Below are 27,805 nucleotides of genomic sequence, written 5' to 3'. Positions count from 1 at the left end.
GAGGGAATGCACCTTGGGTTGAATGGTGCTTTTCATTTTCTGGCAAAGTAGAACACCTTGATTAAGCACTTCCGCTTTCAGATACCCAAACAATCAAAAATCCATTGGAACTGAATCAGGGGATCAAGCAGGTGGATATTTTATTGTCAGCTTCATTTATATATATCCGATAAATGAACTTATGAGATCGTCATTTGTTGGTGAGTCTTCATATTGCTTATTTATTACTACCCCTAAAACCGAAAGAGACTTTCCATGATTAAACAATGCTCTTGCTACAAACCATTCTCCTCTCCAAAATATTCTTTTTTAGCCCAAATGTTTGTTTTTAGCGTTGTTCAGAAGGGCTATAAGTCTAAAAACGGCATTTTACATTGAATCAAATGTCCGAATCACTTTTGAAATTATTGCCACCAAATATTATCATCCTGTATTACATTTAAAGCAATCAAATAATGAAAAATATGCACGATTGTATGTAGGTTTCTCGCAATGTGAAAAAACAACGGTACCTAGAGTCATTAAATTTTGAATAATGTAGTTTTCCACCAGAATATGGGAACCTGGAAACTCGAATTTGGAATCTGTTTTATTGTCTACTTCAAATTTTGTACAACTTTAACGAAGTTTTCATTAAAAAACTCATTAATTTCAAAGGAAGCAGTGGCAACACTGTAGGGAATAAAGCAGTTTTATCTCCAGCGCGCGAGACTGTCTACCGGAATTTCTAAAGATACGATCCTTTTAAATATTTTTAGGACATTGTGGCGATAGCCCACACTTTAAAAAAATGAAGGAAAAAAAAAAAAAAACCTGCTGTTAAAAAAAAAAAAAAAAAAAAAAAAAAAAAAAAAAAAAAAAAAAACCCTGCTGTTAAAAAAAAAATTAAAATTAAAAATAAATAAATAAATAAATAAATAAAAACATCGCTCGCTTGTTTGGGCAAATTATAAAATCTGAAACATTACAGATTTTTATTAGCCCAAACGGGGTTTTTGAAAAATGTATTTTGCATTTTCGATTCACTTTACAAACTGTTGCCACCAAATATTATCGCCACGTATTATATTTAAAGAAATTAATAATGAAGAATTCGCATGAATGTTTCTCGCATTATGAAGAAGCAACGGTACCTAGAACCATCAAATTCTGAATAGCGTAGTCCTCCAACCGAACATGGGCTCTTGGAAGCCCAAATTTTTTAATTTCGAATTTTTTTATCATCTGTTTCATATTTTATGAAACTTTAACGAATTTTTGATTAAGAAACTCAACGATTTCAAAGCGAGCAATGGCAGCATTGTACGGAAAAAACATTTTTATCTCCAGCTCGCGAGATTGTGTATCGGAAATTCTAAAGATATGCTGCTTTTAAATATTTTGTGACACTGCTGTTGAATTGAATTTGCGTTTTAAATGCAAAGAACATGATATTTAATCAATAAAGGTAACACACAAAACGTTAAAAAAAACGCCCTTTTGAGCGAGATCTTGTTTTTTAGTATAAATATATTTATCTGTACTTTTTCTTTTTGTTACTAATTTTATTAATTTTTTATGAATTTTTTTAACAATCTCCTAATTTAAACTCACTATAAGTTTGAATTTTAATACTTTTTAACTATTGTAGATAAATTGGGATAATTAGCTTATATTCATTTCATACCATTTGAATGATGATTTTTTTTTCTACACTCGCTTACAAAGATGTCTTGAACTTAGCTGAATGGAAACTGATCAACTAATTAAGGGGACTCATACACCTTAAAACCCATAAGATGTTCGAATAGGTGACTGTTGCAAGAATTGGGATAATTTATTTATTTTAAAAGAAATTACTACCAACTTTTTACAGCTGTTTACATAATATAGCTGCTTTCTGAAATAGTCATCAGAAAGTTTGTGTTGCCACAAATATTTTAAAAATTTAATCCGCTTTGTGACAAACGTTTTCGTCACGTTTCCACGTTGCGCGCACAGTTTAAAACGTTCTGTTGCATTTAATTCCATATTTAATATATAGTTTTAATAGCATTTGAAAACTACTGTGAACCAAAAATTCTAAGAATTTCATGTTAAATTTTTATTTTATTTGGAGTTGAGTTTATAAAATGTATTTTATTAAAAAAATTTGTAATGTTTTCGTGCATAAATTTTTTTAATTCTAAAATACTCGTCAGATTTTTGGTTCAGTTAGAAAATAGTGCCCATATAAAGAATTCCATCTAATTTCAAGAATGTACCATTAGCCATTTTCAAAATATCATGCGCGCAAGGTGGAAATATGACGAAAAATTTTGTCGCAAAGCGGATTAAATTACAAAAATATTTGTGGCAACACATATTTTCTGGTTACTAGTTTCCAAAGAAGCTATATTTTGTAGTCAGCTGTAAAATGTTGGAAGTAATTGCTTTTAAAATAAATAAAATATCTCAATTCTTGCAACAGTCACATATTCGAAGGTCATAAGGGGTTTAAGCTGTATGAGCCTCCTTAAACTAAATTAAATTCGGCGGCACAAACAGCCCATAGAGAGCCATGGCCGACAGTGCCCTGTTACTTGCTTTCTAGACCGTGGGCTCCGGGTGCTTGTGCATATTGCCTGGACAAGTGGTCAGCTTGTCGCAGCACCCGCGGTGTTTAGTCCCCAAGGGAACTTGGTACTCATTTTATCAACCGTCTCAAGGGATGAAAGGTTGAGTCAGTCAACTGACTGCATATACTTAATGCTTGAAATATAAGCATGCGGAATTTATATTTAAGTTTTACTAACGAAATATTGTTCAGTTCTTTCCTTTCTGCCTCGTTGCGCTACGAGCTTCACTCATTCTGCAGCTTATGCAGATTTTGAGTGACAAGCAATTTTAGTATAAAGTGTAGTATTTTACGAATAGGGAAGAGTTTGGTTTGCATTCCGCTGCGATGACGATGGAAGAAAAGCAAACTGCTAGAGAAGTTTAAAGCTATTATCTTGCTGGGATTACTTTAGTTAGATTCTGTGTAGTAATTATCCTGTGTAGGATTATTTTAGATCCTGTGTAGTAAGTTAGTGTTCGAAATTCTGTTTAGGTAAGCTCGTAGTCTCTGCTTAGGTTGGATAAAATTATTGACTTTATTATCCATTTCCAGGTCCAGATTGGCTGTTAATTTTCATTTTTATATTTTAATTTAAACGCTCACAACTATTGAAGAAGAATAAATTTTAAGTGTTTTTTAATTTTTTGCCTGTTGTTTGATGGTTATATTCTGATATAGATAATTCATTGCACAGAAAAAAACGTAACACCTTATTCCATAATAACTGATAAAGTTAAATTCTTTGAAACCCACAGCAGGTATTACAAGCCTACTTCTGCAGAACCTCTGTAGAAAAAATTCCACACAGAGAAAAAGTATGAATCCTATAAACATAGCTAAAATCATTACTATCATTGTTTTGAGATTTCAATATTTTTTAAGATTATAAGGTACATTTTACCTTCTTTCTGCATGCCTTCATGGTGTGTAACAGTAGCACACCCGGCGTGTATTCGAGAGCTTTAGATTTACCGTATATACTCGTGTATAAATCGATACCGCGTATAAGTCGACCCCCCACTTCGACATAAAAAATTCGTAGAAAATAAGAAACCCGCGTATAAGTCGACCCCCCACTTCCGAAATCGATCGAGAAACTTCGAAAAATTTTTTTTTAAGTACTACATTTATTCAAAATCATCTGAGGAAAAAAAGTAAGTAAATATACGATAAAAAATACCTTGGTAAATAAACAAAATCAAAATCCTTCAACGTCCGATTCATGGTCAGATTCGCCAAACATTTCATAGAACTCTTCTGTCGTCATTGGCTCGTCATAATACATATTTTCAGTCTCGAACTCTGTATTGTTACAATCACTACTAGAGCCTTCGTCGTCATTTCCACTTTCAAAAACAGCATCATCTTCCGTGCCGTCTAGTTCGTTGCTAATACAACATTTTTTAAATAATTTTATAATCATTTCAGAGGGTATTTCGTTCCAAGCATCTTTAACCCACTGAGCAATTAATGTAATACCGGGCTTTTTAATGTTGCCTCCCTTTGTAAATGTTGGTCGACCGGAACTAATCCACTCTGCCCAATATTTTCTAACATTTACTTTGAAGGGCTTATTGAGGCAGACATCTAGGGGTTGAATGACGGATGTTAATCCTCCCGGAATTACGGCCACAGTTTCAATTCTGGATCCAAAGATTTGCTGCTAAAAGTTGTTCATGAGTATCAATCACTGACAAACATTTTACTTATGTTTTCTAGTAATACGTCTTCCTTGCTTTCAATACCACGCAGTTTATAACACTTAGAAGAAGTAATGATTTAGTTCTGCTCAAGAAGAAGGACAACTTGTGTCTGATTGCCTTCGAAATCGATAGAGATTTATTCCAAATCTACGCAAATCTAAGACTGCTTTCCCCTGCCTAATTTTAAATTTACGTTAGCATGCTTCTTTTCTAATTAAATCCTAATGATAACTGTTAACATTTTCGAAGTTTCTCGATCGATTTCGGAAGTGGGGGGTCGACTTATACGCGGGTTTCTTATTTTCTACGAATTTTTTATGTCGAAGTGGGGGGGGGGTCGACTTATCCTAATGATAACTGTTTATCCTAATGTTAATCCTAATGATAACTCTTTTCTAATTAAATCCTAATGATAACAGTCAAAAACTCCGTACATTAACTAACTTGTTTCCTAATAGAAGCTGTACTAAAATTTCAAATATCCTCATTATAGGCAAAATACAGGGACCAGCAACTTGCGATACTCACATAAAAATCAGTAAAATTCCACTTGAATAGAAAATAAATAAATTTCAATTTATCTTTGGTTTGGCATGTACTAATGGCAAAGTACAACATTTGGAAATAGTGAAAATACTTTCCACTGCTGTACACTGCAAATACTTTCCACTGCTGTACTAGGTAATTCTTTTAGCGACAAATTAGTTCTAGTTCTGGTAATCCACCTCAACTTGCTGATCTCAGTTCTACACCCTTGGCTGCTGGCCTGGCTAATTTTCGTGGACCTCATCCTCCAGGGGCTCCAGGCTGTATTATTTGGAATAACTCTATAGCATGCATTTTGAAATACTGCATTTAAACCTGACAATTCATTTATAGTCACCTTGTATATCTATCTTTATTTAATTTATTAACCTGCTAACCTCTGATTGGAATGTATGCATAAAAAAGAAAGTTCTTGCCTTTAACAAGGCAAGATTTTGAGGTAGTCGTCTTATTTTATCAAACTTTTATCAGTAGTCTATGGAAAGCATGTACTTCTAAATGTGCCTCCTAAGGCCCTGCTTAAATATGATGTATTAAAGTTTAGGTTGGAAGATTAGGAAGGCCAGTTTATTCGGTCCTTTCATTATCCTGAAGCTGTTTAACATGGAACGAATGATGATATTATCCTTACACTATGAATTACACTTGCATTAAGTACAATAATCTCCTGAGAGCATGAAAAGGAGCATGATTGCTCAGCATCAGCTGAACAGTCATGATTTCGCTAAGACAAGTGCTCTGCAGTTTAGTCTTTTTCAAGTCTCCACTATGCCTCGAATTTCTGGATCTGATTCTCCCGGATTTTAAACAGGTGAAGTCTAAAAATTTTTCCTTAATCATTTGGGAAAATAGAAATAAAATTCAGAAAGATGCCCGAATTTCAACAAGTAACAGTGCAGTTCATTTGTGTACTTGTCATTTCAACGCATCTCAAAAACTAGGACGAAAGCCATAAAATCATGAAATGAATCTTTAGCACGTCTGCACATGTAGGTGCTCTGGGGTAGTCTCCGGTTGGGTAGCAAATGGAGTGCCAGATAGGCAGCGAAAATACGGAGAGAAGCACCACAGTCACGTGGTTTTAAATCTTTCTTTTTGCAGATAAGACTAGAATGGAAAGTCCGTAAGTATAATAAACGATAATGCATTTCTTTAAATTTTAATCTTGGGGAAAATCGTTTTTGGGAAATCTTGCGTGATCATAAAGGCAGCCTTGGAGGATCACATGTGAATCCGCCGGGTCACAGACTGAGAAACGATGGATTAGAGTGTTCACCACACCTCCGTTACCAACTAGCTTTATGGGCAAGAATCTAAGACGTATTCAGGCTAGCGTGAGTACAACAGGCGTTATCAAAAGCATGGTGTTTCGAATCCTTACTTGAAATGAGTGAGTAAACCTCTTTACTAAGCTACCAGCTGTAACGCTAAAACGTAATTTCACCTTTGCATTCTAGTAAGAGTATTTTGGGTGCTACTTTGGTAGACGGTTGCACGGATTTTTGGCGATTTACGTTGGCGCAATTGTTGGTGCGATTTTTAAAATCGTCAGCCATCTTGAAAAACGCTGTTTTTAGCATAGTAAAGTATTCGAAACTTAAAAAAAAAATAAATATCGTTAAAAGTAATGGATTAATTTTTTGTTGAAAATGTCGTTTTTTAAGATGGCAGGAAAGTGTAAATAAATACATTTACTATGAGTATAAAATACTAAAGGCTATTATTACTTTTATGTAGCAAAAAAGAGAATAAAAACACCACTATAAAAACATTGTGCCAACGTTTAATTAGATTAAAATATTACTGAAATTGAATATCGAATTTAAAACCATCCTACCAACATTTAAAAGAATTATAATATTATTAAATTCAAATACTTTAAAATACGTTAGATAAAATATAATTAACATTAAAACATATGTGACAATAATTATCTCAGCAATTTTTGAAAATAGTGTATTAATTTTTTTAACAAAAATTGAAGTATACAATTATAAAATAAAAGAAAAATATGTACTTGCATTTTTTTTGAGTAATTTAACCTCTTGTTTATTGATAAGTACCACAAAAAAAAATCGAAATCATAATTGAATTGGCTCTTTTAACCATCTTCATCTGTTATCCACATATCTCGCACTTCATTGAAGAAGCAATTAGCGAGGTTTCCTCCAAAAATTTAAAATACATTTCCTCTGACGCTATTAACAATTTATAAATAAATCTTTGATTAGGAAAGACAGGTTGGCCAAAATAAGGTCTCAAAGGGCATTTTTTTTATTCCAATACCAATAATTCTTGGTAATTACCAATAACAACATTCATCTTTGAAACAGAGATATCCATTCCATTTGAAATCTGACGAATTCGAAGAGATGAATAATAAAATTTTAAAATGGCGCGGTAATGCACAAATATTGAGTAACCAATCAGGGAGCTGATTACATCACGCATAGAATAAAAATTATTTAAATAATCATTCATAATAAAATCATTTTTAAAACAAATGCAAAAAATTGTATTTTAATATTTAACAGCCATAAATAATGTTTAAAACATTAGATTAAATTTATAGGTATTAATAAAACCAATTACTTTTTAAGTAAGGTGACCTCATTGATTACACCATCAACAACATAAAATTATATAAAATATTATAAACAACAAAATTTTTATTTCAAATGAAAATTAAATTGATTTTTAATATTTAGAAGCCATAAATAATATTTAAAACACGGAAGTTATGCATAATAAAACGCATTATTTTTTAATAAAATGACAACAAAATATCGGTTACCATAAATAACTTATCCAGCAATGGGTTTACCATAAGTTGTATTACTCGCCAAAAGAAAAATCGCCAAAAAATCGCCAAAACCCGTGCAACCGTCTACCAAAGTAGCACCGTATTTTGCTGAGTTCGGATAGAATGGCTATCCGAAATAAACTTTTACGAATGATCCGTTTTACGAAAATCATTTCTATATGCACGTGATTACTTCCAACTTCTAACTTCTTATTTTAATCGTCTGTCTTAGAATTTACCTAACAACATAACCAAAAACAAAACAGAAACAACAAAATTTAACAGCTTTTCAGTTAGCGTCAACATACGTTCAGTCAACACACTTCTGTTTCAACTTTTATACATCCTCAAAAACTTCTTGCTTCATACAATGCTGCGTATTTATGCAATCGCCAGCCAGTTGATCCACCTATCTCATACGTCATTCTGCGACAACAATAAATTTTCACTACTAGGGGCAGACTTCCATAACCTTTCAATTTTATCTCTGATACTCAATTTTAAGAACTTCAGTATAATCATAATCTCTAGGTTGAATCTAATTAGCAGATTTGTTCCTAATTATTCAATAGCAAAGCCTTGTGTATCGTTGCGGTTGTCTTTAATTATTTATCAAAATATAAAACAATACTAACTTACATAAGATCGACTATAGCATTTTTCGGTACTTTTCCGTTTTGCCGGCGCAAGCAATAAAGTCGCCAATAATGGTACAACCGATGCCAAACGGAATATTCTCGCTGGTAACCTTTTACGCCTCATTTTCAAAACAAGTCGCAGCTTTTTCTTATCAGATTGATTGTTTCTTTCAATACTGGCATATAATTACATAGAATTTTTATCAGATAGTTCAGTTTTATGTCTAAAACCATTTTCGGTAATTAGGTCAATTAGGATGCAATCACAGCGCTTACCCGAAGCCGAAAATATAGAAAAGAAATGTCAAGGGTTAAATTCATCAATTCTAATGAGAATGCATTAGCGAAGTAAAGCACTGCAGTTTTACATAATTTCTGAGTAAGCTATTCGTACGAATTGAAATATTTCTTGCATTTAACTTGTGTTCCAAATAAAGATTTAACTTGAAATTAATGTAGATAATTACTGAGAGCATTAGATTTTTGTGGAGTAGTTTAACTGAGATGAGATCGCTTGGGGTCACGTGATATGAACCGGCGAATCAGGAGGTTGAACCATGAAAGCATATTAAATTTTTAAATTAATGTCTTTTTACAAATTTATTGTCTTTATTTATTGGCTTTTTATAAAATTTTAAGCGATATTAAAATGTTTATGCCTTCAAAAAAAAAAAAAAAAGAATTCTTAGAACTAACATTTTTTAAATATTTTTTATGTGTATACTGTATGTTGTCGCCAATAAAGTCTGCTTGGCGAGATTTGCGCCGGCGAAACGGAAAAGTACCCATTTTTCTTATTCTTCATTTGGATTGAAAATTAAAATTAGCATAAAGGATATAATGTAATATAATGCACGACTGTGCTATAATAACGACTAGCGGGCAAGCCCGCCAGATGAGCCGGCTGTTGCCAAAGCAAAAATTATAAGTTCTACGTAAACCTGAAAAAAAATACATAAAAGCATCTCAGTATGAATGGAACCAGTTCATTCTTTCAAAGCAGTAACCCATTTGTAAATAACGTTTTTGTTGCCAAACCAAGAAACAAAAACTTTTGACACATCATGTTAATACGGATACGTATGACATCATGATTTAAATTTAATGTAATATAACAACTTTTTCTCAATATCAGTAAAGGAATTAACGTGGAAATAACATACCGTGTCAGTTATACTAATGTGAAAAACAAAAGTTGCCAACAGTACTACGTATTTATTTAAAATGCTGACGTTAACGAAAAATTTTCGACATGCAATGACGTCACATGCAATCGCGTGCTTTCTTTAGTGTCAGAATATGAACTTATATAATAATAATAAAATATTTAATGTTTAACAATGCTATTTTTATTTCATAAATTATAAAACTTACAAATGTTCGCTTAACGTAGCTCCACGATTTGAAAGCGAGCAGTGGCAACACGTTTCGAAACAAAGCAGATTTTAGTCTCCAGCATGCGAAACTGTTGCCATACGGAAAAATGAGAGCAAAAATTAGCATTTTTAAAGTTTTTAAATAATATCTCGGCTGATTATAGTCGTACGAAGATGAGAATGGTCGAGATGGCTTCACACGAATTTTTGGAATTCGGTTGTACCTCTCTCAAAAATCAACTCCTCGCCGTTCCGAAGGAGTCCTCGTCTGTAACTGATTTTTCAAACGTTACAAGTGTCTGGTGAAAATGTAAGTAATTTTTGTCACCCAGTTAAGTTATCAAATAAAAATTAAACACCTGCTGCTTTGGAACTTCCTTTAATTTAAGATACAACAATGCAAACTGAGAGTGTGAAGTGTCACCTGATGACGTCTTGTTCATTGGCAAGTACAGGTTGAAGCAAGGCAGTGCATGCAGGCAAACATATTAGCTATCGCCAGGGCTTGCTGACTGCTAAGCTCTCGCTCCGAATGGAATTCCGAAGGAGAAACTCTGGGTGTGGTCCGAGCGTCTCCTAGCGCTTTTTCTCCCACCACCAACCTCTTAAGAGTATTTCGGCTCACCGTATATTTTGAATGCCTCACATACACCAGCGAAACAGCGATGCTTCTGCTAGACTCGAACCCAGGCCTTTCGTTACGGAAGTCAACATCATTAACATCTTTCGTTACGGAATTCAACATCATTACCAACTGAGTGGCGTCATAAGCAGAGCAAATCATATCGGTTACAGTAAACCAATTCCTTTTAAATACCTATTTACAAAGCTTTATTTTTTCTGTTACGTTGCTCAGTATTTGTAATCAAAGTTAGGTTAATTTTTTAAAACTGAAAATAAATGTTGCATAGCAAACTATACATTACATACATGTATTCTAAACAAATAATTTAAAACGCATAGTCAAAGAAGGAAGATTCCATAAAGATATATCGTTTGCAGTTTTCATGATTTCTAACCAATTCTTCTTTGATGACATTTAACCGTGTACTTTAATGATTCCGTGCACGCCAAGGGTAGCAGCTGATGCAACAGATGCATGACAAAGTAAATATAAATCACTGAAATAATTTGATATTGCATCACATATAATATCTCGGTTAAATTTTTCCGTGTTAAATTTTTTGTTGTATTTTAAAAACTGTTAAAGGAACATACGTAGTAGAATGAAGTAATCATTTCTAAGAAGGTACTGCTCGTAACGGCGAAACATCCCCGAATGGTATCGAGAGGAGAAAAATGATTATTTTTATGCATTTCAATTCTAAGCATACTTAATTCTATATATGATAGTTATTTTCAGCAAGAGAAGAGAATAAACAAAGCGTCCAGACAAGTACGATTTTGAATCCCACTGGAAAAATTCGATAGGTTTTATTTTAAGGAAATTATTTTAGTGCAGCTTCTACTTCGAACAGCAGTGAAACTCCTATACACTTGATAGCAGTTCTTTGTGTTAATCCGTAGAAGCTATCAGAAAGTTGAACTTTCTGCATAATCTCGAGGTAAGTAATGTAAATTTTAATATTTCATGTTGTAAACAATAAAAATATAGTTATTTATTTTATAACTATATGAATACTTAAATTATAATATAATAATAAAACTTAGTACATGAAAACGTAGTTTTACTTTGACGAAGTCTTACTTCGATAGCTTTACGATATACTCATTATTTGAAGTATTATTACCCGTTCTGAGTTATAACTGTAATACACAACTATGATGAAAGGAATTTAAAAATTATAAAAATATTATATTGTAGAACATTAAGTAGACAGCAAAAATGAAAGCCGTAACATATGCTACTTTTTAGCTTCTTTCTCTATATACAAAATTTCTTCGAATTATTCCTTTATAGTAGACTAATATGACACAGTCTAGTATGACTAGATAATAATAATAATAATTAATAATAATATTGGGAAATTGAATAATTATTATTATGCATTAATATTATTATTGTTAAACATTATTCAACAGACAATAAAACATTATTCTAAAAATTAGAATATTATTTCATTGTAGATTATTGCGCAGACTACAAAAATGAAAGCCGTAACGTATGTTACTGTTAAGCGAATATAGACTCTATATACAAATATAGTGTGACCATACATATATAGTATACATAAATAAATATACAAATATAGTGTGACCATACATATATAGTGTGACCATATGTTAAATAATAATTATTAATAATATAAACAAACATAATAATAATTACTAATTAATATTATTATTAGAAAATATTATTCTAAAATTTATTTATTATAATTAAATATTATTCTAGACAACAAATATTATTTTAAAAATCATTAATAATAATACAATATTATTCTAAAAATTATAATAATATTTTATTATAGATTATTACGTAGATTTCAAAAATGAAAGCCTAACGAATGCTATTTTTAAACGTCTTTAGGCACTCTATATAAAAATTACTTCGGATAATTACCCAAATTTAAACTAAAATTAGATAGACTAGCATGACCAGATATTAAATGATAATAATAACATTAATAAACATAATAATTATTATTACTAACTAACATTATTATTATGAAATATTATTTTATAGACAATAAAGTAGTATTCTAAAAATTATTTTTAATAGTCAAATTTTAAAGTCAAGAATTTTAGTCAAGAATAAATCTAGACAGTAAATATTATTCTTAAATTTATATACCGTAAGAGAATATTATTCCGGACTATAATATTATTTCCTTAAGTTATTTCCTTAAGTTAGACTTATATTAGATATGACCAGATATTAAATGATAATAACAACATTAATAAATGTAATAATAATTATTCTACAATACTATTCTAAAAATTATAATAATATTTCATTATAGATTATTACGCAGATTCCAAAAATGAAAGCCTAACGAATGCTATTTTTAAACGTCTTTAGGCTCTCTATATAAAAATTACTTCGGATAATTACCCAAATTTAGACTAAAATTAGATAGACTAGCATGACCAGATATTAAATGATAATAATAACATTAATAAATATAATAATTATTATTACTAACTAACATTATTATTATGAAATATTATTTTATAGACAATAAAGTAGTATTCTAAAAATTATTTTTAATAGTCAAATTTTAAAGTCAAGAATTTTAGTCAAGAATAAATCTAAACAGTAAATATTATTCTAAAATTTATATACCGTAAGAAAATATTATTTCGGACTATAAATATTATTCGAAAAATTAGTTATAATTATAAAATACTATTCTAAAAAGACTAATTTTTACTTCCTTGTACGAAGTAAAAAGGAAGTATTGTAATCGCGAAAAGTTTCAGGCAGCATATTTCAACGAAAATATCCATTTTAACCGCTATCGAATGCAATTTAACGATATTTTTGCGTGATATTTGTACGTAAGGGTAGAGTAAAAGACACGTTTCCTCCAAAAAAATTATAAAACTGCTTTAAAATTAATTCTGAAGAGAATTTTTCGTGGCGTCTGTACGAACGTATGTACGTACGTTCGTATTAATAGTTAATTAATAGTACGTATTAATAGTACGTACGTACGTACGTATCTCGCATAACTCAAAAACGAGTAGCCTCAGAACGTTGAAATTTTGTATATAGGACTGCTATAACATGTAGATGTGCACCTCGTATTTTGGTTGCAATCGGCCGCACCAAACGTATATAAATATATTTATATATATATATCCACTCTGTTACGCGGCTCAGTGATCTCGGTTTCTTTACTCTTATATGTTTGTAAATTGTACATTTTTTGCTTTAAAAATGATTGAATTATGCTGTTTTTATCTTCCGGTTAAGGTTTTTATGCATTTAGTAAATCTGTATGCAATATTTTTAGAATTATAAACAATTTTAAAGTTGTTTAAGTGCCGCTAAGCCTTTTTTTTTTTTTTTTTTTTGATGGCGGCCATTGATTGTTTACATTTGAAATAGTAGACTAGTGGATTTGTTGCCAGTCTAGAGAAACTTAGCTTCACAACAACAAAGATAACGTCTTCATTTATTATTGCCAATTAAATCATGCTTAATCCTTTCTGGAATTTTTTCGAGGAAATAAGTGTAACTGTTTGTTTTTTGTTTTGTTTGCTTAATTTCTTTTATACATCATTCTAGCTTTATTATAGTATTTGAATAGAACATGTGGCAACGATTAGATAATTCTTTAAATGATATAAATTTTGTGCATTCTGAGTTATAATATGAACGAAACATAATACTGTTAAGTAAACCTAGCGCCAGAGTGTCGCTATGGTAAACAAAGTGAATTTTAAAGAATGCAGTTATTCTATTGTGGTTTATGCGCTGTCGGCGAAATAGGTTTAATTTAATCTAATAAGTTTAAATAAAATTCAAGAAAAAATGCGTATAATTTAATATTCCGTACTAGGAAGTCATGTGGTGTACACATCAGATTTTTTTAATTTTAAGCATGACTGAAAATAAAACAGACACTCTCTTAAAAGGCTTAATTCTTTTTATAGTTACATTTTAATCGTCCTATAAAAAATAAAATCCTAAATATTCTATAAAAAATAAAAAGTACTTAAAGATGATAAAACGTAAAGAGAATGTGTATATAAAGGTAAAACACAAGGCATACTCATACTGTATGTAAATTTATGCCATTTATAAATTTTAACAGTATTCGTAACATAATCAATAAAATTTTTAAGACTGAGTAGCTGATTTTGCGAATACCAGCATTGACTGTACCACTGTTCAAATTTTATCAACGATAATATAATATTTTATCAATAACTACTGTAATTCATTTGCAGATTACGCTTGGAAATATATTATAGTGCGATGTGCATAAATGAAGCAGAATCGAATTATGATATAAACTGTCAGCAAACCTTAACTAAAAAATTTCCATTTCAGATCTTAAACGTAAGAAGTTAAAAAATTTTATTACACGCATTTAACTATTTTTTTTTTTTTTTCATTTTATGGAATGTTTTAACAACATATTAATACATAAATACTATATTCAGCTTTCCAATAAAAGTACTTCTAGTTTTCATTCATTAATTTTATAAGGTATTTCTTCTAATTCCCTGGCGTGCCTTCGTGGTGTAGTCGTTCTGCATGCTGGGCCGGTATTCCAGAGGTTTCGATTCCCAGCGAAGGCGTTTGCTAATTTTTCATCACTCCTGCTTTAAAAAAATCCTAATGTCTCTACAATTTAATTTTCGAAATATTTGTTCTTCAGTAGCGTTCCTCTCATGGAAATCCAGGATACTTCCCTGCGAAGAATATTATAATATATATATATATTTTTTACGTTTGGGTAAATTTAATACAACCGCGTAACTGTTTTTACATACTTTATTATATTTTGCGCATTCTGAGTTATAATATGAACGAAATATAGTACTGTTAAGTGAATCTAGCGCCAGAGTGTCGCTATGATAAACAAATACTAGAGTGAATTTTAAAGAATGCATTTATTCTATTGTGGTTTATGCTCTGTCGGCGAAGTAGACTTAATTCAATCCAATAAGTTTAAATGAAATGCAAGAAAAAATACATATAATTTAATATTCCGTACAAGGAAGTCATGTGGTGTACACATCAGATTTTTTATTATTTACGTAAACTGCAAAAATGAAAGCCGTAATGTTACTTTTAAACGTATTTATAGTGTATGTACAAGAAGTACTTCGGGTTATTTCCTTAAGTTAGACTTATATTAGATATGACCAGATATTAAATGATAATAACAACATTAAAAAATGTAATAATAATTATTATTAACTATTAATAATAATAATTAATAATTAGTATTATTATAAATTTTATTCTTTAGAAATAAATTATTACCCTAAAAGTATTTATAACATCAAATATTATTCTAGATATTAAAAATTACTCTAATATTTATTTACAGTAATCAGATAATATTCCAGAGAATAAATATTATTCGAAAAAATAATTATAATAAAATATTTTTTTAATGATTTAGAATAATATTTTATTATAGATTATTATGTAGATTACAAAAATGAAAGCCGTAACGTATGTTACTTTTATGCTTATTTAGGCTCTATAGACAAAAATTTCTTCAAATTATTCACTTAAACTAATATGACCAGATGTTAAAAAGTAATTAATAATAATGTTAATAAATATAATAATAACACAAGTCAGAATGCTTTTGGATGTTTCTAGAAATATATTTGGTGCTGATTTCAGAAATATAGTTCCCCCCCTATCACGTGAGATTTTTTTTTTTAAATAATTGAATGATTTATATGAAAAATATGCATTTGCGATTAATTTTCTTTCTAATAGATGGCAGCACTTTACTTGTTGCTAAGTTTTAAGTAGTTATTTTTAATGCTTTTAATTAGAATTGTATGAATTATGGCTTCTGCTAATTACGCGAATGATGCCGATACATTTTGTCATATTTGTGGAAACTGTGCACCAGTAAAACAAAGGCAAAATATCACAGATTTTGTTAAAAATGAATGCTTTGCATATTTTGGAATTAAATTAGGCGATCAATGCAAGCCGTGGGCTCCTCATGAAGTGTATTGAACTTGTGTTGAAACTTTGCGCCTTTGGAGTAAATGTAAAAGAAAAAAAAAAAAAAAACAATAAATAAATAAAGTGCCTTTTGAAATTCCATTGTTATGGAGAGAATAAAAGAATCATTATGATGACTGTAATTTTTGTGTGACAAATGGAAGCACTGGCGTGCTGTGGAGCGCATTGAAGCAGGACAGTCGATCACAGATGTTGCTCTTTTCTTCGGGGTTCATCAATCTGTAATTTGACGTTTATGGAAACAATTCCAAACCACACAGACAGTTGTCCGAAGGCCCGTAGCCCAAGGGTTACAAACCCCGCCGAAGATCTATATATTGCTATTGTAGCCAAGCGGAATCGCAGCGCGACCTCCACATGTGTGACATCTATGGTTACAGCGTCTATTGGTAAAGCGATATCTGTAGCTACTGTCCGTCGAAGATTACATATGAGTGGACTGTATGCCCGGGTACCTCGAGTTTGTGTTCCTGTATCCGTCCAATCAAGAGGGGCACGATTACAGTGGTGCCGAGAACATGTCAATTGGAATTTGTCTGACTGGGGCAATGTCATGTTTATTGATGAGTCAAGATTTGCTCTGGAGCCAGATGATAAGCATATAAGGATACGGCGTGAACAACGAACACGCAATCAGTCCCAAAACATCACCGAACATCACGCATTTCGAGGCGGAAGCATTATGGTGTAAGCAGGGATTTTATTAGGATACCGCACTGACTTGCACATCTTTAAATGGGGTTCTTTGATGGCTGTCCGGTATCGAGATGAAGTCCTAGAACCCATTGTGAGATAGTACACTGCAGCAGTTGGCCCTACTTTTGTTTTAATGGACGATAACGCACGTCCTAATAGAGCCGACATCGTCGATAACTACCTGGAGATTGAAGAGATTGCGCGTATGGCGTGGCCAGAATATTTGCCCGACCTTAATCAAATTGAAAATGTTTGGAATGCTCTCGGCAGTGCTGTATCTTCACGTTTCCCACCTCCAGCCACTCTTATTGAGCTGGAAACTGCTCTACAAGAAGAATGGCGATTGCTTAATTCTGCGGTGGTTGTCCACATAATTGAAAGCATGGTCACAAGGTGTAAACTTTGTATACAGATTAGAGGGGATCACATACCCTATTAATGTCCTTTTTTTTCATTTTATGCTGTTTATTTTCACTTTATACATAATTCTGTTTAAGTATGTAGTATGTCATTATCTTATAACTTACAAAAATTTAATATTGTTTTCATTTCTGTATATAATTGTTGATTTGTTTTATGCATAAATATATATGCTACTTTCCTGCCGAATTTTCTGTCAATCAAAGCAGTGTTTGTTGATTTTTTTGCATTTTACATCTTCGTGCTTAGTGAGTGTATGCTAATGCAATAATGGATTTCTTCGGTATTAATCACAATTCTTCGGATTGCAGACTATTTATAGGTTCCTCAAAAAGAAATTTGAAAGGAGTTTTACTTCACAATGGAAATCAATATGCATCAATTCGAATGGCACACTCTGTTCGTTTGAAAGAAACATATGGAAACATCGCACTTTTATTAGACAAGGTAAATTATAACAAACATCACTAACTTTTATGTGGTGAGTTGAAGGTAACTGGAATGTTACTTGGCCAACAATTTGGTTATACTAAATTTCCATGTTTCCTATGCGATAGTAGGGATAAAAAGAATCACTAGCGGAAGGGAATGGCCGTCCCTATAGTGTTTATCACTTGGTTTTAAAAAGTGCCTTCGTGGAGGACTTTCGTTGGGAAACTATGGCTTGTTACACATGGAGAAAACCACAAAAACGCTCATGCAGCTAGCCTGTTCGCTTGGAATTGAACCCAGGTCGGAACTACCAGTGTTCAACGATTTTACCGCTCGACCGCCTTAATTTAATTCATGATAAAAAGAGGAATTTTTACAACAAGAAAATATTTTCTCACTGACAGTTTCAGCGATGACCATATAAAAATTTACGTTTCGTGTACTTTTACTGAAAGTAGTCACTCGAACAAAACTAATTGGTTTTGTAGGATTTAATAGTAATTAACTAGTTATTGTGATTTGAACTTCTTCTTCCCTTAGACAAATCATAATGACTAGAATGCAATATTTAAGCCGAATGTTTGAATGTTTTAGAGAGAGATTCTGGCTCCCCTAATATACGTAATACGTGTTATAATCAGTTATCCCCGCTTTAGCATCTTGCTAGCCGACAACTGAATTTCGCGCCGTTAATTATCCTGAGAGAATTTTAGTAGTATACTGTGTGTTTAGACTGAAACTACTGCTGCTTAATAAAATAATTTTTTACCAAATAAACACTTTACAGTTGTGTTACTTTCCACAAAAATATTCGCGAAGCTCTTCACAATATCACAGAGTACAATTAGTAGTTACATTTCAAACTACTAAGGGCGTCACACACAACGCAATGCAACGCGCATCTAAACAGCGAAGTTAACGCAAAGATATCTTAATACTCCAAACTCAATGAACTAAAAAAAATACTCAAAAACTGATGCTGTCTCCGATCTTATACAGTTTTCACGCAGCCGCCGAAAAATAATTAGTAAATTCCATCTCGAAATTAGTAAAAGGCATATGAAGGCCGGGTAAGATCACAGTTACATTGTAATCTTATATCACTGGATCGGGTGCCTGGACGGAGTGCCCCTTCTCTCCAAACTATTTGTTTTTTATTATGATAAATTTTGTTTAAGATCAGGAAATATAGATTTTAAATTATATGGAGATTCTATTGTAACACGGTGTGCTTTTGCAAAATTTGATTTAAAATTTGATTTTAACCCTGCTGAAAGAATTTTTATTCCGTATTATTTGGATGCTCCAAATATAGAAGAAATTGAGTATACAGTGGTGGCCAAAATTGTGGACACCTTTGGAAATTTTTATGTTTTTGAACTTTGTATGCTTATAGAAAACGTTACGTCTCACAAAATGCAAACTTGTATAAATCATTTTAAAGAGAATTTATTACTAAATTCAATACAAAACACAAAATTCAATTATTTGCAATACAAAAAAAGTTAAACGATAATAGTTATCGATATACATTAGATAGTGATGACTGCAGTGAGTCATCAGTACTTAGTAGGGTAACCTTTATTTTTGATTACAGCTTCACATCGGCGTTTCATTGAGCTGACAAGAGTTTTAAGCTCTTCTTTCGTTATTACATGATGCCAGGAAACAATTATAGCCTCAATTAGTTCCCTTTTAATTGATGGGCGCCTCATTCGGACAAGAGTTTTCAAACGGTGCCACAAATTTTCGATAGGATTGAGGTCAGGACTGTTTCCTGGCCATGACAACAATTTAATGCTCTTTGTACGAAACCACTCTTTCGATATTTTGGCCGTGTGGCAATCCTGCTGAAAAATAAACGAAATATTTTTGTGAAAGAGATCTCTGATGGAAGGTAGAAGTTTTGGTTCTAGAATAGTGTCTATGTATTTTCTGGCATTCAATATCCCATCGATGACATGAAGGCGACCAATAGCATCTGCTGACATGCATGACCAAATCATAACACTAACTCGGTTCTTCACAGTTGCTTGAATGCAGTCAGGATGTAGCTCTTCTCCTATTCTACGTCTTACATATTTTCGCTCATCACTACCGAATAACGATATCTTAGTTTCATCACTCCATATAACTTGTGACCACTGATCATCTGTCCAATTAATGTGTTCCTTTGCCCACTGTAGTCTTTTTTTTTGCGTTGCTGAAAATTAAGATAAGGCTTTTTTTGTGGAGTTCTACCTCTCAGTCCGACATCTGTTAATCTTCTCCTGATTGTTCTTGAACTGACAGAAACACCAGCATCATTCAGATCACTTCTGATGGCCGCTGATGACATTTTTCTATCTTGGAGACATAGTCTATTTATTCTTTTGTCATCAATAGATGTAGTGCATCTTTTTCGGCCTTTTCCTTCTTTGTTTTTTATTGAATTTGTCTCCTGATATCGTGAACAAATCTTTCGGACTCGAGATGTAATCACTGAACCACCCACCTGTCTTGCAATTTCAGCATAGGAAAGACCACTTTCTCGTAACACAATAATATTACATCTCTTTCTAGGTGTCCTTTACTCTTTATTTGATGTCATTGCTTCTTGACTAAATATTAAAAATTTTTAGAAAAATTCCTACTTGTAATTGCAGTGTATAAGAAACAGGTCCTGCTTCCACAGAACAAAGCACAATAATGAATTGTTTCAAGTGTAAACATGATGTCAGCTTCTACTGGCAGTTACTAACATTTGATTGGTTCTCAGAACAAGAACAGTGATTGGCCAGGAAAGTTAGACATTACAAACCACTTCATTGTTGTGTTTTTTATTTATATTAAAGTACATATAACTTTTTTTGTATTGCAAATAATTGAATTTTGCGTTTTGTATTGAATTCAGTAATAAATTCTCTTTAAAATGATACATACAAGTTTGCATTTTGCGAAACGTAACATTTTCTATAAACATACAAAGTTCAAAAACATAAAAATTCCCAAAAGTGTTCACAAATTTGGCCACCACTGTATGTGGAAACATGTAAATATTTTATTGATATCAGGAACGAGTTTAAGAAAAATGTTGTTTTTAATATATATGATATTTTAAAAGACTGAAAAAATTTGCCAGGAAAATGATGGAGAAGATTAACCATAATAAGCTTGCAGTAGAGATTTTAATCTGAATTTTGTTTTTTTAGTTATGTTCTTTATGTCTGTTGAAGGTGTTGTTTCTGGCTTGCTCTGGCGTAGCCCGTAAAAAGGCCATAAGGCGACGTAAAGTCTGCCATGAGGGTTGGGCTACGTCCCTCATATCATATCATATCACTGGATCGGGTCGTCTCGGCATTCTAACCATCACATTTATACAGGGACCGGACACAAATGTCGTCAAGTTGCCACCAAGTTTGGCGACTTCTCGTTAAATTTGGCGATATAAAATTGTCGCCGAACCATCGAGAGCTTGGCGATATCTCGCCAGTTTAGCGAAGTAGCCGTTTACTCCATGTTAAAGAGACTTATTCTTAGATTTCCGCCAAAGTTTCGCTCGTCAGACTTTTATGTTAATATACAAATATATATTGTTACGAAATGTACAGACGCGGTAAGATAGCTTCCCCGCAAAGCAGGTTTAGGGTTGCCACATTTGGCGAGAAATCGCCCATTTGGCGACAAAAATGGCGATATGCCATGGACGGATGGAGCGAATTCTTACCGCTTTAGCCCAAAATGTTCTCGAACACAAGCCAAAAACTATATAAACCCTGCTGGTACGCGGAGAGTAAGTGCGAGATAGTTAGTCAGGCCGTGCGGCGTCGATCCAGTTGACAGCCGGTCAGCGAGTGCCGAGTGGGTCGTCGAGTGCATCGAAAGAGTCTCTTAGTGTATCGCTGTTAGTGCATCGTTGAGAGAGTGTGCTGAGCTCTGGGAACGACTGAACTGAAGAGTCGGGAGCTGTGCTCTGTGTGTCGTCGAGTGCATCTCGAGTTGCCAGCGTGGAGAGTCTCGAGAGTAGATGGAGTTCCGAGAACGACCGAGCAGAGTCGGGAGCTGTAATCTGGTGCTTTGCAGTGAAGCTTTTCCACCATTATAGCCTGATAACCTGTTGATTGTTACAGCGTCTGTATACAGTAGTTCTTCGACGACTGTAAAACATGTTTTGTAGACGTCCTGAGAATACTGGCCAATAAAGTGTGTTTCGATACTTCATCCTCGTTATTCACTCCAAATCCGCAAGGAATCCCGTACGTACGAACGTGACGGAAGAAATAACGCAACAATATTATACAAATGATATATATTATTATAGAAATTATACTACGAATTTACATATAATTCACTAAAACTATTTGCATTCATACAAAATTCGTAACACTACGCTACCTACAATAGCATTTAAATTTACCTTATATTACCTTAAATACACTCATGTCCATAAATTAAGGATAATTCGGAGTCACGCGGAAATCGAACTCTAAAATAAATATATCACCTGTAAAATCACTACACACATCTTCAAGAATAATATGCAAATTTCAGGAAGTAACCAGATGACACCGATGGTACGTCAGAATGACGAGAGTGTAAGAGAGTGATATATAAGGAATACAGGCAAAGAAGTAAAATTGTTTGCAGGCACTTTATAAGCGTTACAGTGCAATAACCGAATAGTTATGCCACAAAGAACGCTTTTGGGTGATTTTTTACGGGTTAGAATTATCGGTCGTCTGGAATGTGGGCGTACCCAACTGGAAGTGTCAGACGAACTTGGAATTGCCCAGAGTGTCATCTCCAGGCTTTGGCAACGATTCCAAGATGATGGTAATGTGAGTAAACGTTACAGCATAGGTCGCCCCTCAGTTACAATGCCGAATGAGGGCCGATATTTGGCAGTTACTGCAATAACCGAATAGTTACTGCCAAAAGAAACAGTCGTAGCACAGCCTCAGACCTGTCTCGTCAGCTCACTTTTATGACAATTTTATGACAATCTGTCAGATGTGTTCCACTTACTGCAACTCACTGTCGCCTGCAGTTAGCCTGGAGTAGAGAGCATGCATTGTGGACATCGCAACAGTGGGCTTGTGCGATGTTTTCCGACGAGTCCAGGTTTAGCTTGCAGTCTGTTTCTCACCGGATTTTCATATGGAGAGCTCCAGGTACCCGTTACCGCCAAGAAAACATCATTGAACGACACCGTTACCGTGGTGCAGGAGTGCTCGTTTGGGGTGGACATATTCTGGATACCAGAACTGACCTGCATGCTTAAATTGGAACCATGACAAGCCAAATCTATCGGGACGTCGTTCTGGAACAACATGTACGTTTGTTTCGGGGCGCCATGGGCGCACAATTTGTGTTTATGGATGACAACGCCCGTCCTCACCGTGCAAACATCGTAAGGGAATGCCTTCAATCGGAGGATATCACCCGTATGGAATGGCTAGCATTCTCACCGGACTTGAATCCAGTAGAGCACGTGTGGGACATGCTTGGCCGAAGAGTTGCAGCCCGTCAACCTCCTCCTACATGTCTACCGGAACTTCGGAGAGAATTGCTTTTTGAGTGGTGTAATATTCCCCAAGATCAGATCGATAATTTTATACTCAGCATGCCTAGGCGTTGTACGGACTGTATTGCATCGTCTGGGAGATATACAATGTATTAACAATCATACCAACCATGTCATATTGGTTTTTTGTAAATAGATTTTTTTTTGGTAATTTGCTCCAGGGAGAAAAAATCACTAATTTTTGTAATAATATCAAACATATAGCATCTTTTTTTACTCTTTACCTTTTGTTTAATAAATAAGCTTTACAAATAAGTCAAATTTGTTTTGCTTCTAACTCTTCCTCTGCCTGATTTTGCATTATCCTTAATTTATGGACATGAGTGTATATCGAAGAAAGGAAACGTAGTTGTATTTTGGAGCCGATTTAGCAATTTAGGCAAACACGGTAAAATAATTGGAATAAGTTGAATAACGATGATATCCACGTTGATATGGAGTCGGCTCCAGAAAATCTCCAAATGGAACTGAATGATTATGCAATGGCGAATTAAAACGTAGTTTCAAGCATCAGAATAAAAAATTGCACTTACATAGCAAAAGTGGGTTTTTTTTTTTTTTTTTTTTTTTTAATTATACCAGCCATGTTTTATTTTCTTTCCATCTCCTTGTATGAAATATTGTAATTTCGAAAAATTTAGGTTATAATATTTTAACAGGAATATCCATTTTAACCATTAATGTAACCTCCTGAATCCATTCTCCCTATTTTTTTGAGCGACCATCTGTATTACTGACATCCAAAGTGGATTGTAAAATGGATTCAGAGTGGATTTTTTCGTGACGTTTGTAGGTACGTTTGCAATAACCTTGTATGCATATTTTGCGTAGGGTTCTGCTATATTTATAAATCTGTGTCAATGTCAAGATCCTACTAGAATGGGAGCGAGGTATTGCTTATCTTTGAAACAAGACACCAAGCCTTAAGAAAGTCAAAATAACCTTCTTTAGTTAACTCTTAAATAAAGAGAAGGGTACTGCTTGTGCGTCAGACGAACCTGCGTGACTTTCGAGTATTTAAATTAATGACATAAAATTAATTTCCAGCGTGCTTAACGTAGTGTGAAACTACACACACAACAGACTACTTAAGCTGACTCATTCACAGGCGCGTATTTTAAAGTCGGCTAGCAAGTTCCTAAAGTCGGAGTAACTTAGGCAGAGCTGACGATAGCAAACAGCAGCAAGACGAGGCTGCCAGAAGTTCTGCCTCTAAACATTTAAAACCTCAGCTTAAATATAAAATAGCTATTTTGCATTCTACTAAAGATCACGAAGTAAGAAGTTAAAGACTTTAACCATAAAAACTATTAATTAACACAGACCCTCACAGGCCAACAGAAATTTGCCAGAGTTTCTGACTGGCAACGAATGGCTTAATTAGCTACAGTGCTTGTTCGAAAATAGTTTAGCTATGAAATCTCAGCATTTGCATTGCCATTATATATTGCCCTTTGAATTTGCCCAGCCTAATAATTGTACCAGCACCAGACACGTATTTATTCACATCTTCGTAAAATTTATGTAATTAGTTTTCATTCATTTGAAAATATTTATAGGATATAAATGAAAGAAGGCATTTTTGGAATAAAACGAGCAAATTATATGATAACGTATAAAAGATATCTATTTTTATTACACTAGATGATAAACGTTTGTTACAAGAAAAACACAAGTGTAGGTATAAACGGCGGTGAGCTGTTTGTAGTGTTACGTTACTTTTTTCCTTCACGTTCGTACAGGGTTCGTGCGGATTTGGAGTGAATAACGACGACAGCACTTGATAGAATATCGAAACACACTTTATTACCCAGTATTAATAAGGACAGCTCCAAAGTCACGTTTTACAATCGTCGAAGATCTACTATAAAATCGCTGGAACAATCAGCGACATAGCCTTCAGATTATCAGGCTATAACGGCGGAGACAGCTTCACTGCAAAGCACAAGAGTATAGCTCTCCACTCTATTTGGTCGTTCTCGGAACTCCACGTACGCTCGAGACTCTCCACGCTACAACTCGCGATGCAATCGACGACACACGGAGCACAGCTCCCGACTCTTCGGTTCAGTCATTCCCGGAGCTCAACACACTTTCTCGACGATGCACTAACCGCGATACACTAAGAGACTCTTTCGGTGCGCTCGACGACCAACTCGGCAGTCACTGACTGACTATGAACTCGATGGACTCTTCACGGACTAACCCACTCTCCGCGTACCAACAGCGTTTATATAGGTTTTGGCTTGTGTTCGAGAACATTCTGGGCTAAACCGGTTAGAATTCGTTCCAGAAGGTTCTCCATCCGACTTTGGCATATCGCCAATTTTGGTGCCATATGTCGTCAAATGGGCGATTTCTCGCCAAATGTGGTAACTCTGCTTTCCCTTGCAATTTCTGGCAACCCTAAACCTGCTTTGCGGGGAAGCTATCTTACCGCGTCTGGACTTCGTAAAAGTAGGTACTTATAATAAATTCAGGATATAGTTCGGTTTGGTTTATTTAATTATGGTAAAGTACGCCAGGGCAATATGCCTAAGGAGAAATACCTTCCTGGAGGACTTTCTAAGGGAAACTGGCTAGTATACATATTACATATGAGGTAAACTATAAAAACGTCCGTGCGGCCAGCCCTTTCGCCTACAATCGAACCCAGGTCGGAATTACCAGTATTCAGCGACTTTAGCACTCGACCGCTGGTGGGCAAATTTGTGATATAATTGAAATGGTTTATTATAATTTATTAATTTTTATATTTATTAAGTTCTTTTGCTATAGCAAATGTATCACTTTCAGATTTTAGATTTATTGTTTTCGGATAGATTATTCCAGATTTATTTTATGCAATACATTCGTAAATGTTTTGTAACTATTTTTAGCATTTTCTTTACTTATGCTACATTTCTTACAAATTAATTCTATTTCAAATAGGTTCTTTCCAAGAATTATGATGACCTTCGCTGACGTACTGGCAAAGTGCTATTCCTGCTGCTCAGCTCGAAGTATTCACAAAAGAAAAAAGTTCCGGCTTGAACAGAAAGACCAGAAAGAGAATGAAAACACAGAACCTACTAAAAACAAATTCTCTGTCTTCAAAGGATTATTTCTTGCATTCTTGTCTGGGGTGTTTTATTCGTCTTCAGCAGTCATAGTCAAGAAAATGACTAATCTACATCCAGGACAACTTGCAGTATACAGATTCGTGGCCATATTTGCCTTATCTCTTCCTCAGGCCGTCAAATGCCGCGACATGATTATCGGACCTAAAGATATGCGTTTCTTGTTATTTCTGAGAGGTGTTTTTGGTGCAACCAATTTGTTTCTAAACTTTCTAGCATTTCGTTATCTCCCTCTTGGGGAAGCAGCTGTTATCATCTTCAGCGTGCCCGTTTTCGTTACAGTTACAGCTAGGATATTCCTAAAAGAACCTTGTGGTATATTCCAATCGGGCATTGTTTTCTTGACTGTGATTGGTATAATACTCAGCACAAAACTTCCATCGAAACTAATTGGAAGTTCCTTCGACTATTCGAAGGAGTTTATTTACGGCATCTTAGCAGCTTTTGGCTCGCTATTGTTTAGCACCTGTAGATTTATAGTCATTCGAAAAGTGAAAAGTGTTCATCAAGCGATAATCATGTTCAACTTCAGTTGGGTGGCGATCATAGAAACGGTGATACTTACAGCTCTAATGGGGGACTTCAAGTGGCCATTCTGTGGTCTTCAAAGTTTCCTTATAGTTGTTCTAGGCATATTCAGTTACGTGGGGCAGACATTGCTAACTATAGCTTTGCAGTGCGAAAACGCTGGACCTGTGGCAACTATGCGTGCAGCTTCGGACATTGTGTTGGCATTTATGTGGCAAACATTTCTGTTTTCCGATATTCCTGATGCTTTCAGCATCAGCGGTGCCATTTTAGTTAGTTTTTCGGTCACTTTTGTTGGACTTCAGAAATGGATATCTACTTTGTCACGAGAATCTTCAACTTTTAAACGACTTAAATGGATAATTTTATGATTGCAGTGCCAGTCGTATACGAATAACACAACAATTTACTATTTATTTAATAATCCCTTCCCCTAAATATATCGAAGAAAGGAAACATAGTTGCATTTGGGAGTCGATTTAGCAACTTAGGCAAACACGGTAAAATAATTGGAATATATTGAATTCTCTTCCACGTTGATATCGAGTTGGCTCCAGAAAATCTCCAAATGGAACTGAATGATTATGCAATGGCGATTTAAAACGAATTTTCATCAGAATAAAAGATTGTACTTACATAGCATAGGTTTTTTTTTTAATTTTTAATTTAAAAAAATTGTAATTACTAAATTGTATTTTACTTAAATACTTATATTGTGATTACTTGTAGCCTTATCGTGAAGTTTTTTTATTTTGATTCAGCAGTTCTT

General features: G+C 33.7%; 1 protein-coding gene across 3 annotated transcripts; it reads left to right on the top strand.

Moving 5' to 3' along the window:
• Positions 1 to 27,758, top strand: LOC118202022 (solute carrier family 35 member G1-like). Of its 3 annotated transcripts, XM_035374181.2 has the most exons (3): positions 1 to 200; positions 17,706 to 17,841; positions 26,321 to 27,758. In XM_035374181.2, the coding sequence occupies exon 3, from the start codon at positions 26,337 to 26,339 to the stop codon at positions 27,405 to 27,407; it is 1,071 nt and encodes a 356-aa protein (XP_035230072.1). In that variant the 5' UTR covers positions 1 to 200; positions 17,706 to 17,841; positions 26,321 to 26,336; the 3' UTR covers positions 27,408 to 27,758. The 3 variants fall into 3 exon arrangements, with proteins under 3 accessions (XP_035230072.1, XP_035230073.1, XP_035230071.1); XM_035374182.2 differs by lacking the exon at positions 17,706 to 17,841; XM_035374180.2 differs by lacking the exons at positions 1 to 200; positions 17,706 to 17,841 and adding an exon at positions 10,861 to 11,209.
• The last annotated feature ends 47 nt before the right edge of the window (positions 27,759 to 27,805 follow it).

The sequence above is a fragment of the Stegodyphus dumicola genome, chromosome 3 (assembly GCF_044657685.1).
Source record: "Stegodyphus dumicola isolate Sdum_Otavi_A_Nest chromosome 3, ASM4465768v1".
In the NCBI taxonomy this organism is placed as follows: Eukaryota; Metazoa; Arthropoda; class Arachnida; order Araneae; family Eresidae; genus Stegodyphus; species Stegodyphus dumicola.
The sequence above is the reverse complement of the archived record's forward strand: the minus strand, read 5'-3'. Positions and strand labels throughout refer to the sequence as shown.